General features: G+C 41.3%; 1 protein-coding gene across 1 annotated transcript in view; it reads left to right on the forward strand.

Moving 5' to 3' along the window:
• The first annotated feature begins 5,999 nt into the window (after positions 1-5,999).
• Positions 6,000-18,813, forward strand: part of HMCN1 (hemicentin 1) — a 187,720-nt gene continuing 174,906 nt past the window's right edge. Inside the window, exon 1 of the mRNA XM_062003248.1 lies at positions 6,000-6,255. Coding sequence (XP_061859232.1) covers positions 6,000-6,255 — 256 coding nt within the window. The remainder of the gene's footprint in view (positions 6,256-18,813) is intronic.

The raw sequence follows: 18,813 nt of genomic DNA on the forward strand, positions 1-18,813 counted from the left end.
TTTGCTTTCAGTGTATGATACTACTCACATTGTTTTAATAAGGAAATACATTAGCTTTCTCATTAGATAGTTCATATCATGAATTAGGACTCTGATATAGATGAGAAAGAAGTATGTTTCTTAGTAGCTATTTGGACAGGCTGTAGGTATTTCTAAAACTGTCAAAGTTTGGATTGCAGTTAAAACCCAGAAGTGGTTGGAAGTACGAGTTCTTTTCAGTCAAGAGAATGACAACAAAGGACCTTGCAAATAATAAGGAAACTAAGTTGTAGAAACTAAGCTATAAAACCTTTTGAAAGAGACAAAAGAAACTTAGGAAGCTTTGCAATGAACATTTTTTACTGAAATATAGAATATTTTAACTTTCAAGACTCTCTACAGCAAATAACAGGTGTTTTGTACTCTACTGGTGTTTCTGTCCCTACAGATATTCAAGAAAGAAGGAGACATGTCATTTCCTCTTAGTGCCAAAAATTCCTGAGGTCCACAGAAAGAAGAATCATGATCTGAAGTGAGGTGAAATTTGGGATTGTGTTCCTCACTATTTCCACTACAGATTTCTTGTATGACTTTTTGCAAGTCATTTAGTCCTTCCCTGCTTTCATTTCTCATTTGTATGATGTGACCTGTAGAGCTGAAGGTTATGGAGCTTATGGATTTTGTAAGGACCTGTTGCTTACAAATGCGCCCGTACCTTGTGCTAAGAATTGCTTAGGCTATATCACAGAACATAAAGATTGATACAGAGATCAAGACTGCTCTGTCCAGTAGGTACAAGCCTTATACTTTTGATTATTCTGTTTCTCCATCCATTATTTTATCTACTCCTTTTCTTCTGAGTAAGCAAGGACATGGCAGAGCAGGTCCCAACTTAGTCCTGGTCTTGAAACATAATCGTATTAATAAAGGCAGCAAATCTGCTCCTGAGGAAGAAACTAAACTTTTGGCCCCAGACTTTTCCTTCTATGTCATGATCACAGGATGGTCTGTTTAATAAAACAAATGTTTTATAACCAAAAGCAAAGTGATTTCATCTTGCAGATGAGAGATGATTCAGGGCTATAGCAGGGTGAAATGATCTCTTGGCTCAGGCATATGGTTTATTAAACAAACTACTCCAGTTGCTACAGCTACTCACTGCTTGTGGCTAGCTCCTTCTCACTATTATGTGATATTTTTGAAACTTGTTGAACTGTGAATTGAACTGGCATTTATATCTAAGCAAAATTCTGTGGAGCAGAGAAAGAAGACAGAAAACATAAAAAGGTGATCTCTCTGGGACTTCTAGATTCTTTACAAGGTAAAACCCATGGCATCTTACAAATGTTTTACAACCTTTCCATCGAAAGCTGCCTATCAGCTAGAAATGTTCATAGAACACATAAAATTGCTGGCACTCACTTATCTGCTCTGATTTTGTTGTGAAGCCTTAATTGTCAAGCCCATGAAGAATTCCAGCATTGCTGGGCTCATAATGGAGGCTGAGTTTGAAAAGGAAGCAGTAACCATAAAATACAGGATGGTCAGAATTCACACATCGTCGTTGTGAACAGTTCAAAATGCAATTCTATCTCCATCTTATCTCTTTATGCTGATACCTGAAGGCAGGAGTAGAGAATATAGCCCACAGCTTGATTTCAGATTCAAACCAACTTTTCAGAAATGTGGAAATCAGAAACTTCCAGTTCTTCAGAATCCAGATTATCTGAGAAACACGTCACTTCCTACAGAAAAGGGGTTATGCTAGAATCCCAGAGTTTGTTTTCTTAACAAAAGCAGGTGATTTCTAGTTGTGTGGATTTTGAAGAAAACTTATGATCTCTGAAGATCCAGAAGCCAAACAAAACCTACACATTTTTATATATATAAATATCCCATTTTTATATTAAGTTTTTATATTGTTTGCAAAGGTAACACATCTCACAAGAAGGTGTGAATCCACTGTGGCTAAGTGGCATTGAGATTCTTGGGTATAAAAGCTGTCTTGTATCTGCAACAGAGTTTCTAGCTGCATCAAGCAAAATGCTTTGGTCACAGAGGGGAGAGACAAGCTGTGTGCTAAAAGCATACCGTCAATATGTGAGACCAGCTGCACAGCTGCAAAATAGAAGTCGCTGGCTGGAAAAAGGTCAGCGTTTACTTGATCTCTTTGAATTAGAATTCTCATCTTATAATAGCATTTGTGAGACAAAATCTCCCCCAAAAGTACTCCTAGTCTTTTCATTTGCTTTCTAGATGAACATAAAGATTTTGAAATATATATTAAAAAAAAAAAATCTCAGTCCTTTCTCTTTTTTGCTCCTTGTTTATCTTTCCTTGTGGATCTGTTAGCAGCAGCTCTAGCTAGCCCCTTACCTGGTTTCAGGCTCCTCAGCATACCTGCTAAATCCTGTTGTAGCATTCCTCTCCTACTGGGGCATTTTAACCCTGTCATTCCCAAGTACTGAGGGATATGGTTTAGTTTAGTGATGTACTTAGCAGTGTGAGGTGAGTGGTTGGATTTGTTGATCCTAAAGGTCTTTTCCAACCATAATGACTCTATAATTCTATGAGAAACAGCATAGATCCTGCCTGCACACTACTTCAAAGAACAGAATCTGAGAACCAAAATGTCATTTTTGGTTTCAGAGTAGCGTGTGGCTTTGATGAATACAAAGATGTACTTCTCACATGTAGGAGACTATATATGTAAAATACAAAGACAGGACTAAAGACTGGCTATGAAAACACTCTGTCTATACAATACATATACAATACATATATTTCTCACAAAGAGAGCTAAAGCCAGATACCTAAAACAAACAGTCACAATTCCCTCCTTTTCCACAACAATTAATCAAATTCAAATAAAGAAAATAGGAAAAAAAATGAGGACGGATGGGACTTCGAGGAGGAGCAGGAATAAAAGCTTTAAATGTGGATGGAGATCCAGAGGAAAAAAGTGTTGTCCAATGTTTGTGACAAAAGAGTTCAGAGTATCTGGTATACGTGCAGAACTTGCTGGCCAGGAAAGAGGTGTCGTGAGAAAGAGCTCTGGTAGATGCAGCCTGCTGAGAGTGGTCCATGGGATCCCAGGGGAAGAATCTGTTTTGGTATCAGCAGTTTGCTCTGTAATTAGAGAGTAGCATCAGCTTTAAAAACAGTAATTTTTCTCCTTCAATTGGAAACTTCAGTTTTTGAAGTGGATGCTTGTTTACTATGAATGACAATGAAACTGGCAGCTCTTTCTTCTTCAGCGGCCATTGGATAGCGGTAATTTTTAGCTGTGAAATACAAAATGGAGCAGATTCAGACACAAGTCTGGAGGGCAAAAAGTATGTTATTTCCTCCACAGCCTTCTAAACTAGTATATTTTCCCCTTATCACACAAATTTTTATATGCTTTTAATATTTGAGACAAGCTAGGAAGAGAGAAGGAGTTAAATGATTTAACTCTCTATCCACCTCATTGAATAATTTACAAGTATCCAGGATAAATATAGTGTCATAGAATCACAGAACAGTTTGTGTTGGCAAGAATCTTTAAAGGCCATCTAGGCCAGATGGGTAACACTTAGCTGACACTCAGAGTGGCAGTATAGGAGTGTGGTGGGAAGGAATGGAACAGTCAAGTCTGCATCTTGTCGATTTCTTCTATGCTACCAAATTGCATAAACAAAATGTCAACTTCCAGCCCAAAAGAAGTATGAAAAGAATATGAAGGTTAAGTTAGAAATGCTGAAAATCATAGTTAGTGTCAAAGACAACTATAATAGCTGTGTATGCAAAAGATGCTGGGAATTGTGAAGGTGGTTGCAGCTGCAGTAAAGCGAGGTCTGTGAGGCAGTGGGGGACTGCTGAGGGTACTCCGACCCAGCTGCCTTCCAGCCCCTTGGTCTGACAATGGCCAGGTGTTTCTGCTACAGAGTGCTTTGACAGTGGAGTACGACTGACCTCTGAGTCTTTGTGCTTAGTTATGATGCTGGCATGCTGTCAACACTTTACTGTAGAGCATGTCAGAAGGAACACAGCAATTGATTCTTTTCAATAGATGATTCTTTGGGAAACTGTAAATCATCTCATTGGAGAAAAAAAATCTCATTCCTCTTGCTACAGGGTTTTCTCCCTTCAAATTCAAAGGCCTGCTGTGAATAACAGAGCTTCCAAGCTTCAAGGATATTTTATGGTGGAAATTGTTAGGCAATCAAAATACATATCAGTTTCCACTTTTATGAAGGAAAGATTTTGCTTTATGTTATACTCAAACCCCGTGTTATATGACAATATTTTAGAAATGCAGCAATATGTGTGCAAGAGGGTTACATAGTCATAGAGACATTAGGCTTGCTCTAGTTTGGTTCCATCTAAATGATAAATAATTTAAGACAGAAAGAACATGATGGCTTGCTTTGTGAGGAAAAATGTAACAGGAATTCATCTTCATAAAGGACTGAAGGAACTCCTTAAGCCGCAGTGCTGCCAGTCTCTAGGGTGTTCATAATTCATATTCCTATTTTATGACTTGAGCACATTTCTCCTTAGAAAATCTGCAAATATTTTTTGCAAACCGGCTCTGAGTTTTCTGCTAGCAGAGTTACAGATGAGGCAAGTTTTCCATGGTTTGGGGTTTTATTGAGAATGCCTTGCACAGCTTTGGTTATGTGCTTCCTTCTCATGACATCAGTGCTGAAGGGGAGAAAGAATGTAAACATCTGTTTTTTATAATTCAATTGCAGGCTTCTAACTTGATTAGGATAAGCAGTGTTTCTACACGATTAATTTTCCAGTCACAATAGCACACAGTTTTAGCACCAATTTTAAGATTAGTAAAATGAGGGAAACTAATGAGGGTAAACTCTGCTTCATGGTCTACCATTCCAAGCTGCATTGAATGCTGTGCACCTCACCCACCTCACTCATCCCTCTCAAAACAATGGATGAGATTTCCCTCCCACTTGGATTTTAACATGATGTCTCATTGCTCTCTGCTGCACGTGAGGAAGCTAGTGGGAAGGCTTGTGACAGCAGCACTGAGGTGAGCTGGAGCAACACAGATTTGGCTCCTGGCTCTCCGCGGGCCCTTTCATGTGGCATTAGGTTGACCACCTAGGACTGGATTTACAAATGGTACTTGTTGGGATGTATCTGGGTCCTTGAAAAAATACGGAGTTCTGAAGTATATAGCCTTCAACCTCTTCCATCACTTGAGCAGAGTTAAAACACTACTTTAGCTACTTTATCTTCTTCTTTGTCCAGTCATTTTTTGTGCATCAGGGACTGCCACTCCTCATCACATTTTGGGGTCTTTACTACCCACTTCAACAGTGACTGTAAAGAACACATTCATAGGAGCTGAGGCTGGAAGGGGCTTTGGGAGCTCCAGCCTCTGGGTTGTGGAAGATGCAAGAGGAGAACCAGGGCACCAGCATATGTAGCAGCGATTTCAATCTCGTATCAGGCATTTATAATCGTGAAACAATAAAGGCACTCATCTGTCCTGCTAGGGATGGACTCGAGTCAGCACCGCCATCCTCACCTCTCCGGCAGGTGCGGACGAGGCCGCCGGGCCGGGATGGGCAGGTCCGTACCTCACCCTCCAGTGCCTCGTTCCCGATGGGGAGGCTCGCCCGCCCCAGCCCTCCCCGATGACGACCGCCGCGGGACGGGGCGCGGAGGTGCGCGGAGGTGAGCGCAGGGGCCACGGGGGGCCACGGGAGGCGGGGCCGGGGCTGGACTTGGGCGGGCACCGCCTCGGACCGTAGCCGCGGCTCCTAAGGCGGCAGCCCCAGCCGCGCCGGCGGCAGCAGCGCCTGCAGCCCGCGGTATGCACGGGGCTCAGCCCTCTCCCTCGGGGCGGTGCTGCCCCGGCCCTGCCCGGTAAGAAAGGCGGAGCGGGGCCGCAGCCGCGCGCACACAAAAGCCGCGGCGCTTCCTCCCCTCCGCGCGGAGAGGAGCGGGCTGCGGGTGCCGGGCTGCTCCGGGCGGGACGGCGCCAGTGCCTTTCCGAGCTGCCGGGGAACATGGCTCTCGGAGTTGGGCGACTGGGTCTGCGCGCGGTGCTGCTGCTCGTCCTGTGCCCCTGCGCTGTCCCCGAGCCCGACAGCGAGGCAGTGCCGGAGGGAGCCTCCACCCTGGCGTTCGTGTTCGATGTGACTGGCTCCATGTACGACGACCTGGTGCAAGTCATCGACGGGGCATCCAAGATCCTGGAAACGTCGCTGAAAAGACCCAAGAGACCGCTTTACAACTTCGCGCTGGTGCCTTTCCACGATCCAGGTAGGGCGTTCCGCCCGGAGCCGGACAGCGCTGCGGGATGCGCGGCTCACGCCGAGGGGGGTCGGGGACGGGCGGTGGGGCTGAGCAGCCCCCGGACAGCGGAGCGGGTCCTGTTCAGGGCTACCTTTTAGGAAGAGTTGACTTTCCTGTGTTTCCAGGGGACTGAAGCGTAAGTATTTCTGTCGCTTCGTAGCCGTGCTTCCCGCATGAGTCTCTCCGCTGCGGTAACTTGCCGGAGCGAATAACGCTTTCAAACACTCTCTCCAGCTGTTTCTATGTAAATACCAGCAGACCTTCCAAAACCATTCAGGCTAGACTGAAGTGGACCTTACGTGTGTTGTGTGCACCAAAGAGTGGTTTAGGGAATCAAATACTCCTCCTAATAATTCTAATACTATTTGAAGTGGCTTCAATGACCTTCTCTCCTAGTAGAGAACAAGTAACAAAGCTACTAAGTTTTTTTCAACACTCTTCCATGGGAATACACTTATGACCATACATACTACAATTAAATTTTTCTCCAGTCTTCTTGTCCCATGTTTACGTTCAGAAACTTGCACTGAAATGATCCACAAGCTTTATATGGTATGTCTTTTGGTTTGGGTTCTTATTTTTTTCCCTTGCTTTACCTTTTTTTTCTTTCTGCTGTACATTGTGCATTCCTCTCTTTCAGCATCTGTTTTCTATTCCTTTCCTATCCCTTTTCTCTGGCTTTCTTCTTTTTTTCCTTGTCAAATACCTTCTGGTGACTTTAAATAGGAACAGGATGCCCCAGGCACACACATCATGTGCTGTACTATGCTGTAAAACTTCTTTTCTTTTTTTTTCACACACAAAAAAAGAGAAAAACATGAGACTGGGGAAAAGCCCTTGAACATTACCTTCTGGTTCGAGTTTATATGGAATATCTCAGAATATGATATTCCTAGGTCAGTTCTTAAGGGTCCAATTTTTGTAGGGATGTCATCAAATGGAAATGGACACCGCCTTTCTGTTTTCCCCCGCAGTCATAGATATTTCTACTTACAAGATATGTTTGCTATTGTTATACCTTAAACTAAGTGCTTGGAGAATTGAAGAAAAACCCATCTATGGGAATGCTGATTTGTTATCTATAAGCTTGTATAGGTTCTTTTTTTTTTTCTTATGCCTTAGAAAGCAGTCCATCATTGTGGTGTCACAGTGTCCTAGCACAAAAGGGTCTGTTTATGTACCTTACAGTTTTCACCTTTGGAGTCACTTTCTTTCTCCCCACATCCCAGCTTTTTGTTATTTTAGGAAATAAATATATGTGGAACTTGAAAAGCATCATGCCATGGAAGTTAAGCAAGAAGGAAAATATTTTGGTCAAGTGTAGAGCCTACAACTCTTTAATACCCTTTTGGAAAATAAAACTGATAGTTCTCCTTGGAGGTTTTTTTCCTTGGAGAGGGCAGAAAATCAACATGTGGATTAGAAGTGTTTTGATTTTTCTCCATAATTACACTTCATAGTAATATTCATTTTCTGTTCACCAAAGTGATTTGCTGTAAGAACTGATAGTTCTCTGGTGAGAAGGTTTGGATATCTGTACCAACACAAGAGCAAGAAGATGATCTTGTGTGGTGCACTTCTGTGGTTGACCAATTGGTGCGGATGGTCCTTTGTTCTTGTGCATTCTTGGTGGAAAGAAGTGCCAACTTTTATATCGCTGGTAGTTCCACTGCTTAGCTTTCATCACAGATCACTTTCAAATCCTTTGTGCCTTTTTCTTTCTCATCCCACGTATCTTCTCTTCCTCATTCACTTTTTCTTCTGTACATTTTCTCCTTTTCGTTCCTCTTCTCCTGTCTCCTTGATCCTCTTCTTTCACTGGCTCTCTAGGATCTTTGATTCTCTTACAGACTGATTCTTTTAGTCATGCTTTTCTGTACCACCACCTTCTTGCTCTGCACGTACCTCACTAGCAACAAATCCACTAACACCTTCCTTGGTTTGGTTCACATTTTTTCCCCCTCACAGTCTACTTTGCATCCTTGTCTATTTCCCTATTCCCTCTCTTGCCCCAGGAGAACCTTTTCCTCATCAAATGTTAGATTTCATTCAGGAGAACAACTGAAACTTAAGCCTGCTTAGAGCTGACCTGTACAACAAGGAACTGTTGACAGACATCTGTCCTGTTACATGTCTCTCCATGGAAGTCATGCCAGAGGGGCCTTTTTAGTGTGATGGAAGACTTCTGAGGTCATAGCACTGTTTGAAAGTGGCAAATGCATAAATTTAAACTTGATTTTGTCATAGTTTCTGAAAACTATTTTTAGATGACTCGGAGTTAGAGGGACACACCATATGTGGTCCAGTGTCTTGAAGTTTATAGATGTAGCAGCTTAGACTGCTGGTAATCTGGTACCTTGCATCTGACAGTGACCAAGCCTAGGCTTTGGTCTAGAAAATGATAGAAATACTGTTGTGACCAGTTCTTCGGCATCTTTTTGTCAATCTGTAAATAAATAATGTTTCTCAAAAATCTAGTTAAAAATATTGTTTGGCTTGTGTTTCACAGTGTCCAGTTCATTCAGCTAGAGTTTTCTCTGAAGACTGATCAACAATGTCAATGAGCATGAGATTATTATATTTTTTTTTCCCAAATTATCTGGTTACTTGGTCAACTGATATAGTTTCTTCAAAAAAGAGCTTTATGTGTAGCTGCCCCATAGACAAATTTTCTTGTTGTTTTTTGACATACTGTGAAACAAATAGGACTCTACGGGGAATGCAGCATCTGGTTCAACCTGAGGTCCAAGAAGCCTCTCTTTTATAAAGCTGTCCTGATCCAGATACACTCATTATTCATCAGTAATTTAAAGGTAACATGGATTTGGCTTTTAACTCTGTTGTTTTCCTAATTTATGTTGCACAACATAGGCTGAACAGTGCCCCATTCACTCTCTTTGCAGTACTGCTTGGTTGCCACTGATGAGTGAAAAGGCTCAAGTGCTTTCTTAGCACTGTAAAGAGTTATTGTCAAGGATAGTGTATTCAACAAAATCACACATAAACCTATCTTGGAAGGGTATTTGACATTATACAAGGTATAAAAAAAAAATGTTATATAAAAATCTCCTATATTCTGCTGGACTACCTCATTACCAAAGTGTTGCATATTAATGCTGCATTGTGACATGCCAACATGTTGTGGTCTTTGTTAGATTTAAATGTAGTGGTATGACTGTTGCAATGGTATTGTGGTCAGATTATGGTATTTTTCTAAAGCAATATTTTTCTAAAGTATATTTTTTTAGTGTAAAACCTGAGATTTACAGCATAGAATTATGACCTATGGAAAAAAAATGTGTAATGGGTTTCACATTCTGATACTGTTGTACCATCTGGTGGTATGCTGAGACCTCTATTTTGAAAAAGCCTTTTGTTTTGGATTCCAGTTCATGTGTAAGCATGTGCAATGCTTTAACAGATTACAAGAATTTTTCTGTTGTGGTTTTTCAATGCCTAAACATGATCGTAGAAGTTTTGTAGATAGTGAAAAGGTCTGTTGACAAAGAAATCTCTTGCGAGACTTGTGTTCAATGGAAAAACTGGGGAAATAAAGATGTCCCAAAGTAAGAAGAGTTGATACAGGAAAGTTTTGAATTGCAGCTAAAGCCTAAGATCAACAAATGAATTTATAGGTGATTAAGACCCACAAGACACAACTACAAATTCCCATTGTATCCTGTGGAAATGGGATTGTGCTCAGAATGTCTTTATTTAACATCTGTGGCCAGCTTTTCTGTTTTTTCTTTATGCCATTAAGGAATTTTGGAATGGAAAATAAGCCTAAGAGAACAAATTCATCCCTAGTAGTGGAATCATACCAGTAATAACTCTGACTCTGCGTGATTTAATCAAGCATTGCTTTAGTGTGAATGACTATTTTATAGACCAAACTGCAGTCATTAGTTTTCATTACAAGAAAAACGAAGGGTATATATAACCTCTGGACTTCCTAGTGCACAGGATGATGTTTGCTTCTTGGTACTCTGCATGACTACAAATCTCTGATATGAGCATCTCCCAACCCTTTTTTGTACAAATCGAATAGGCAACCTATTGCCAATATGAGTAAAGGGAAAACCTTAGTACTGCTTTGTTCATATGGGAAAATAGCATTGAACTGAAGTCATTCACCTAGGGCCACATAGTAAATGTGTAGGAGAACCAAGAATACAGTTGTGGTTTTTATTTATTGGGTTTTTTTAGCCCCTTGATTCCATACATATATTTTTAAGAGTAATGCTCTAATTATATGATGGAGAAAAGGCTTGTAATTCTGTTCATCTTTGTAACCTGGGGTCTCTTTTATTGAATAGACTTGCAGTGTTATATCCATAACAAGAATTAGTCTGCTGAGCCATGTACTAGCTTGAAACAAATTGAGACAGTCACGAAAGGTCCAACAACTTTGGTTTTTTTGATAGGTTTTTTTAGAAGTTAAAATGAAGAAGAAATAACGTGATGGTTTTGGATTTTTTTTTTCCACGGGAGGAACATGAGAAATTAAAATCAGGCTATTACTGAAATTACATTTTTTCATACTTCCCCATATAAAAAGTATGTTGTTTATAAAAATGAATAATAAAGGTGGAAAGCTGTGTGCAGAAAGTACAAGCTTTCCTTTACATGTTAAATCCTGTTGTGAAAGGCAGTTGAGATTGAAGAATAAACTGACCTCTGAGTGTAGCAATAAAACTTCCACCTTTGTCCAGCTGAAATTCTTTGTGGTTTTAATTCACCTTCAGTGGCTGTGTGGCCAGCCTTCCTGATATGAGCCACCACTTCATTGTTGCTCTATCTACAGCTAAACAGTATCACTGCCTTTTCACTGCCCAGCAGGTTTCTTACAGAAAGCTGCTGATAGCTTTTGTCCAACATGTTGCCTTGCACTTAGTATTTTGCATTCTTTTGTCACTTGAGATGTTTGGCCTTGGGCATTACTCTCAGATTTATGGGTGTCTATTAAACTTTTCAGGCAAAGGCTGAACGTGTATAAATCAGTTGTCTGAAATATTTTCTCATTTGGGAGAAGCTGAATGGTCCTTCTGGTATAGCCTGAAGAAGGTCATTGTCTTCAGGATTCCCTTTGCATTGTGCATCCTTTGTGTGAAGGAAGAAATGCTTCAGGACTTGGTATTAGTTTTACTAAAGAACAGCAACGTGACTATTGAGAAACTGGATGACAGTTGTTTTCAAAGCAGGGAGGACAAGTTTAAGGGAAATGTGAGGGATTTTTTTGTACTAGTATCTGAGTTTGCCAGCACTACAGAAGTGACATTATTACAAGGAATGGGTGCAGCATTAGAGGAGTCTGTGATCTCAGTGCTGTTCCTTCGGGGTTCCCCTACTGGGAGTCATGTAGATCTGTGGGTGTCATTGTGTTTGTGGGTAATTAATAGCACCTACTTGAGTTTAGTCTGTTGTAAGCTGTGCTGTGGTATAAACTATTTCAGTACTTTGGTTTCAACACTGTGTGGGTATAATACAGCAGATTTTAAATGAGTTTCAAGTACATTGTGGTGGAACTCGATGGGTTAGAGAGGAGGCAGAGGAGGGATATTGCCAGTGTTTCACAGTATATCTTTTGGCTAAGAACGAGAAAGATTGAGTGGGTTGCTGCTGTATGTATGTCCTGGACAGACCTCACATCACTCTCTTCTGCAGTCTATGTTGTGCAAACTACCCAGTGAGATGAAAACGGGAGTCTTTGCCCTTTGAGGACTCGGGACTTGATGAATTCTGGGTAGATCTGCCTGTCTTTGGGAAGTGACTCTTCTTGTCCACAGTCGGTAGGTCTCCTAACCTCTCTCAGTAGGTAAAACTGCTTCAAAGCTGTCTAATATTTGAACTAGACAAATTAATAGCTTGACAAGGAGGAATAAGCTGATTGCCAATGTAGTGCCTGTGGGAAAATGTTTTGCAAACCCTGGGTGCTTATCAAAATCCTGTAGTTTCTTATAGGAAGGAAAGAGAGAAGTTGCCCCAACTCTGTCTGGTAAGAGTAAGGTCAAAGGCAAAGAAAATTATTCTGTCCACCTGATTCAAATAGTTGTTTTATTCTGAGACTTGAGTGAGTCTGCAGTTATTCCCAAAATCTGAAGTGAGGGAAAAAGATGTACAAAGTTAACAAGTCTGACCTCTCTGTTCTAGTGCAGTACCTCAACTGATGCATCACAGAACATCAGGTTAAAGCTGTCACTACTGACCTTTGAGTAGTGTTCTTTGGAAGCCTCAGAAATTTCTGAACATGCTGTCTGAAAAACTCAAGGTTGGGTAAGATTTTTCTGTGGATGAGGGGGTGTTGGTTTATTTTGGACTTCCTTAGCTATGTAGTGAGAGTAATAATGAACACACATCGAAGTTTTGAGTTTTGCTTTCACATTTTGGGAGACAAAGTGTTTACATCTGTTCATCAGACAAAGTGTTCACTTAAATCTGTGCTGTCTTGATATGTCTGAAGACAAACAGATAACCAGAATTGGGTATAATAACTGCAAAATCTGACCTCTTGTGCTATAACTATTGAAGTGATACTATTACTTGTTATTTCACTATTGATTATTTCAGCAAGGAATACTGTTTCTTTAAAACTCAAATACTCTTTCTATGCTGTTACTGCTGCTAAGTTTCGTTGTTACTCTCATTGGTTGAATGTTAGTGATCAATGCTATATAATAGCAAACAACTCTCTGGGTTGATAAGCATAAAGTCTAAAGTACCTCTGAGTATTTTCTGTTTCTGAGACTTCTGTGCCAAGTGTACTGACTGTGTATGAAATTACTGTTTTGAAACTTTTTCTCATCCTTAATGGACACCTTGTGATATCTAAAAAATCAATTCTATGTGATTACATGGCTGTTTTCTTGTTTTTCTGGAAGGATTTATCTGGAGTCCTGCTAAAAATAGCTGTTTATATAGATTGCAGAAGACAGTGTTGTCAGTGCTAGAAGCTCAAAAAAATAGAAAACAACCAAAATGTTGTGGCATCATCCAAAAGCCTACTAGAGCATCACTTGCACTTACTTTTCTACTGTTTTAACTCTACCTGTCTAGCCCTGAAGGTATGCACAATGGTAAATTTCACTGCTGATTCTTGAATCTTTTTTACAAGGGAAAGAATTTTTATTCCTGCTTTCACTTGAAGATGGTGGAGATTGTCTTTTCCTGAGGGAGAAAAAAGTGATAATGTCTCAAATATGTAATTCTCTTCTGCTTTGGATTATGAATTAGTTTTCATGTTACATTTGAAAGTGTTACCTGATGAACTTACACAGAAGCTACTTGTTCCATTTTGCTTTGTTATCCCCAGCTCCAAGTTGTGGCAATTATGTGAAAAGCTCTGTAGCTCATTAGTAGTACATCCCAATGTTACTATTACCAATATAGTTTAGCTAGTGAGGCTTGGTGTTTAGTAGTGTATGCCTGTTCTCTGTAGCTTCTGGTGTTTACATGGACGATACTTCACCTCTTGTGTCTCAAACAGCAGTCACTATTGCAGTGCCATGGCAAAGTTGACCCTGCGACAATGTGGCAAGTAATTGTGGAGAGTTTGATATTAACTCCTGAATACAGAGGTTTTGAAACACAGAATTGTTTAGATTGGGTCCAACCATTACCTCAGCACTGCCACAGCCACCACTAAACTATGTCCCTCAGACTCACAGCTACACAGCTTTTGAACACCTCCAGGGTTAGTGACTCCGCCACTGCCTTGGTCTGTCTGTTCATCCTTTCCTTTTGGGGAAGAAACATTCCTAATACCCAAACTAAACCTCCCCTGGTGTAAAGTTGCCTTAGAGTCTTTACGTTACTATTATCTCTCCATGCGCCTGAAAAACATGTTCACTTTCCAGTATAGTGATTTTCTTTCATACTGCTTTCTACCATTGTGTTTTCTGAAGACTAATAAATAGCAAAATGTAGACTTTGCTGGAGCATCACACACGTTGCTGAGAAAGGAAGAGTGTTGTGTAGATTCTGTAACTTCCACTACAGATAAGATTGTCTGAACAATTATCTGAACTGAACCTGTTGAGAAGCCACTTGTCACTGTTCTCAGGAACATCAGTGTAGAAGTTCTGGACTCTCCAGTTCAAGAGAGATAGGGAACTTCTGGAGATTGTCCAGTAGTGTTACAAAGGTGATGAAGGGACTGAGGAAAGGCTGCGGGACCTGGGACTGTTTAGCCTGGAGAAGACAAAAGGGACCTTATCAATGCTTATAAATACCTAAAGGGTGGATGTCACGAGGATGGGGCCAGTCTTTGTTCTGTGGTGACAGGACAAGGGGTAGCGGACACAAGCTGGAATACAGGACATTCCACTTAAACATGAGGAGAAACTGGTGCTCAGGTGAGGGAGCACTGGCACAGGATGCCCAGGGAGGGTGTGGAGTCACGTTCTCTGGAGGTTTCCAGAGCTGCCTGGACATGTTACTGTACATCCTACTTTAACAGTATGTTGGACTGAATGATCTTTAGAGGTCCCTTCCAGCCCTGACCGTTCTGTGAAGTGTTGGTGTACATCACAAAACAAAAAAAGAGCACAAATCCACACAGTGATAGTTTGAAGCTCTGGTTGGTTTTCAGCTGAAGCTGTTCTGCACAAAAAAGATTTATCTGTGCCTTCTCATTAGAGGTTACTGCCCCATTATTTCTACTACTTTTAACTACTTTGAGGTCAATCAGCAAATAAATATTACACAATACTGAACCAGATTAGAAAATGATCAAGCTGGTGCCATTTAAACTAAAAAGACATTGAACCCTTGCCCCAGATAAAGTATCTGTACAACATATTTCATCATGTCCTGAATTACCTGAGCAGTGAATAGATTCGTGCCTCTGAAATACAAAGTGGAAAGAGAATCTGTTGAAGCTGTATTCTTTGCCCACTTGGGCAGTAGAGAACTGTGCTTTCACCTTCTTGTGAAGCAGGAAATGACAGTCACTGTCATCTAAGGTAGCAATGTCTGATAGCTGGGAGCAGTGGAGAGAAGGTAGATACCAGCAGTGTTAGAAGTGAATTTGTAGTCTTCTGGCTTCACCTATTCTTCTTTCTCTCACTTCAAAATTTACTTCTCAAGTTACAGTAGCTTGTTTTTCGCACAGTCAGTGATTGTACTGTATAGAAGTCAAGTTAATCCTATTTATGGCAATAAGTGTTTAACAGTAGGTCACATTGGCTATGAGTGTTGATGGGAGCTCTGTGATATGGCAAGTGAAATTTCTGATGAAGTTTGCATCTACTGAAGTGATTTAAAGGCCCACAATTACATTTCTAATGCTTTATAAAAAGTAGATATTTACTGCAGATCCTCAAGTGCCTTTAAGCTATGATTAATTTCTCCCTCCCCAAGACTGATATATTCTATCTCTTAATCATCTTGAGAAAGCAGTTATTTTCTGAGAATGTCCAGTAATTAAATCAATAAGGAGGCATAAATACTATATACATCTTATCTCAGTTTCACTGAGGCAATGCTGTTCACTGTGAAATGGATTGTCAGTGAAATACACATAGGGGAAGCTGGCAAGGAGGCTAAGCAGAGAATATTTGCCTCTTGAAATGCCAACCTTGCTCTTTTAAAGTGTCAATGCTAGAAGATAATGATGAAAAGCAATGCCTTCTGTGGTGGGCAATTAGTAGCAAGCGCCTTTACTGAAGAGAGGAGCTGGAGTTCTCATGGGAGAATGAAGGAAAAAAACTGAGAAGTGAAGGCTACTGAAACTGAGACTCTGATCCTTAATCCTTGCTCCATGTGCTGTGCTACCATCCTGAATTCCAACCGTATTTGGATAAGACGCAAGGTCAAGTTCACGTGCCTTTTGGAAGCTCTGTGTCGCGTGATGCAGCGCTGGGCCAGGTGTCAGCTGCAGGAGGATGAGCGATGCTTGTCCTGTGTATAGGGCCACGGACTGATGGGACCCCATTTGCTGGTACAAATTGTGCTTGAACTATTCTTAACCAATGATGAGCAAAATGAGTTTGTGTTGGGTTGGTGCTTTGTTTTGTGTCTGTAATATTCTTCATCCTGTTACACAAACCTCAGAGCTGTTTCTGTTATGCTTTGTGGACTTGAGATATGTGTCTCTATAGTCTTTTTCTGACTTGTGTTTTATGCTTTTTGTGTGTGCCTTGGAGGCTGCTTAGAATTTATATTAGAGTGGGCTCAACTCAGCCAGTTGAGGATCTGGATAAGATGGATTAAGGAGTGTGTAAAAGGAGCAGATATTTCATTTATTGAATGTGGCCTAAAGAATGAGAAGAGGAACCCTTTAGAGAGATGGAAAGCCCTCAGGTGCCAGTTGGTATATGTTTTCCAATCAGCGATTTGATTTTTGGCATATGCTGTGTACTTTGGTTTTGAAGGAGATGCATGCATCGGGGAAAATATTGAGAACATATGTTTTTCTGTTTGCAAATAGCAAAACAATTTCTCTGTTGAAAAGGATATATGGTGTTACTTGATCAGCTCACCATGCCTTGATAACAGTTTTGTTAGAAGAAATAGGGTGGGTTTAATCAAATGTGCTCTGGGCTGACTGCTTCATATGCATTCTTTACTACTGCCAGGGAGAATGTGTTCTACAATTACATTGTTGAACACAGTTCCTTTTTAATAACTATTGCTTGGGTATAGGATTTCCTGTTTTAGGTGTTGTGATGGGTTTTTGTGGAGCCCCTTTTGCTTAGTAACAGGGGGAGGGGGCTGCAGTGCTGCCACCTAGCAGTTCCCAAAACTTCCCCTGGCTCTCATTGGACCCACTTCTGGGTTGGCCAGGCCAATCGGGTGCCTGTGTGATCATTATTTTAAATCACTGGTGTGTAGGAGGAAGTACAGCAGTGGTATAAGATCACAGAATCTTAAGGGTTGGAAGGGGCCTTGAAAGATCATCCAGTCCAACCCCCTGCCAGAGCAGGACCACCTGGAGTAGGTCATATAGGAACTCATCCAGGTGAATTTTGAATGTCTCCAGAGAAGGAGACTCCACAACCCATCTGGGCAGCCCGTTCCAGTGCTCTATCACCCTCACTGTGAAGAAATTTCTTCTTATGTTTCAGCTTGTAGCCATTGCCCCTTGTCCTATCATTGGACATCGCCGAGAAGAGCCTGACTCCATCCTCCTGACACTCACCCTTTACATATTTGTAAACATTAATGAGGTCACCCCTCAGTCTCCTCATCTCCAAGCTAGAGAGCCTCATCTCCCCCAGCCTTTCATCATAAGGGAGATGTTGCACTACCTTAATCATTTTTGTGGCCCTGCGCTGAACTCTTGAGAGAGAGAGATGGCAAGAGCCATTGGAACAGGACTGACTGTGCCCCCTATTCCCTGCCCTCTGTGCTGCTCAAGGGAGGAAGAGGTAAATACACCAGGATCAGGGTTCTGGTCTGAAAGGGCTGGTCATACTCTCCATCGTCATCTCACTCTTGTTTTCTGTGTGTTATGTTTTTGGTTGGTGGTGGATTAAGTTAAATTTTGTTTTCTTCCCCAAGTTGAGTAGTCCTGTCTGTTTTGCCTCAGACTGTAAGTGGCAAGTGAGCCCTCCCTGTCCTTTCCGCGTTTGAAAGGCCCTAGGTACTTTTCCCATTCGGTTGGGATAGGGAGGAGTGAGCAAGTGGCTGCTCATGGTCCTTTGATCCTAGCTGGACCTAAACCACGAGAGGTGTGTTGCTCTCAGATCCTATTGATGAGATCCTTCAGGTATGCCTATGCTATGCTGATGCTGTTGGGTGAACTCTGGGTCCAAGATTTGCATCTTGCATAGGGATAGTTTACAAGATTGGTTTTTTTTTCAGTGAAACTAGAGCAGTTTAGGTCATACATATCCCATTCTGGTCTGTGGTTAAACTTATCTTCTTACCTTCTGGAAGAACACATGCAGTCTGTTCTTTGGTAATTGCAGATGTGAGCTGAGCTTTTCACTGGTTTTGTCAGTGCTCCTTGCATATGTTCCTGAAGCATTTGAATGGGATCAAGATACGTGAAGCCGTGACACTGAGGATAGGGTTTATCTCATTTCACTTTAGGCACTTAACTGAAGAACCTCACCTGAGAGACTAGGTACCTAAAGGCTCTTTCTGTAATTCACAAAAAATCAAAAAACTGGCACCTTTCATGAGCAATTAATTGCTTCATAATGTTTAAATAGTTTATAGTGGTCTCATTTGCTTTAAAAGGCTGCAGAGTGAGCAAAGGTTAGTTCAGTTGAAGCCTTGGGTTTAGGGGATATGAAGTCAAGAGGCTTCCTGCTTTCTGATTTATTTTTTTTTACTGCTCTGAGGCTGACTTGTCTAGGTAATAGTCCCCAACATTTGTTTAATACTGTTTTTCATCCTGGCATAGGTATATGGAGTGCTCGGATGAGCCTGGCTCATGCCAGAGGGTAGGTTGTGCCTACACCATGGTGTCCTCTGTAATTCTGATCTGACCCCAGACCTTCAGACCTGCTAAAGAACCTCCCTTGGGGGAGTGTTTTGAGCTAAAACTGAGTAATGCTCAGAGGCCTGTGCAGGCAGCTC

This window comes from Colius striatus, chromosome 10, assembly GCF_028858725.1.
Source record: "Colius striatus isolate bColStr4 chromosome 10, bColStr4.1.hap1, whole genome shotgun sequence".
NCBI classification, from domain to species: domain Eukaryota; kingdom Metazoa; phylum Chordata; class Aves; order Coliiformes; family Coliidae; genus Colius; species Colius striatus.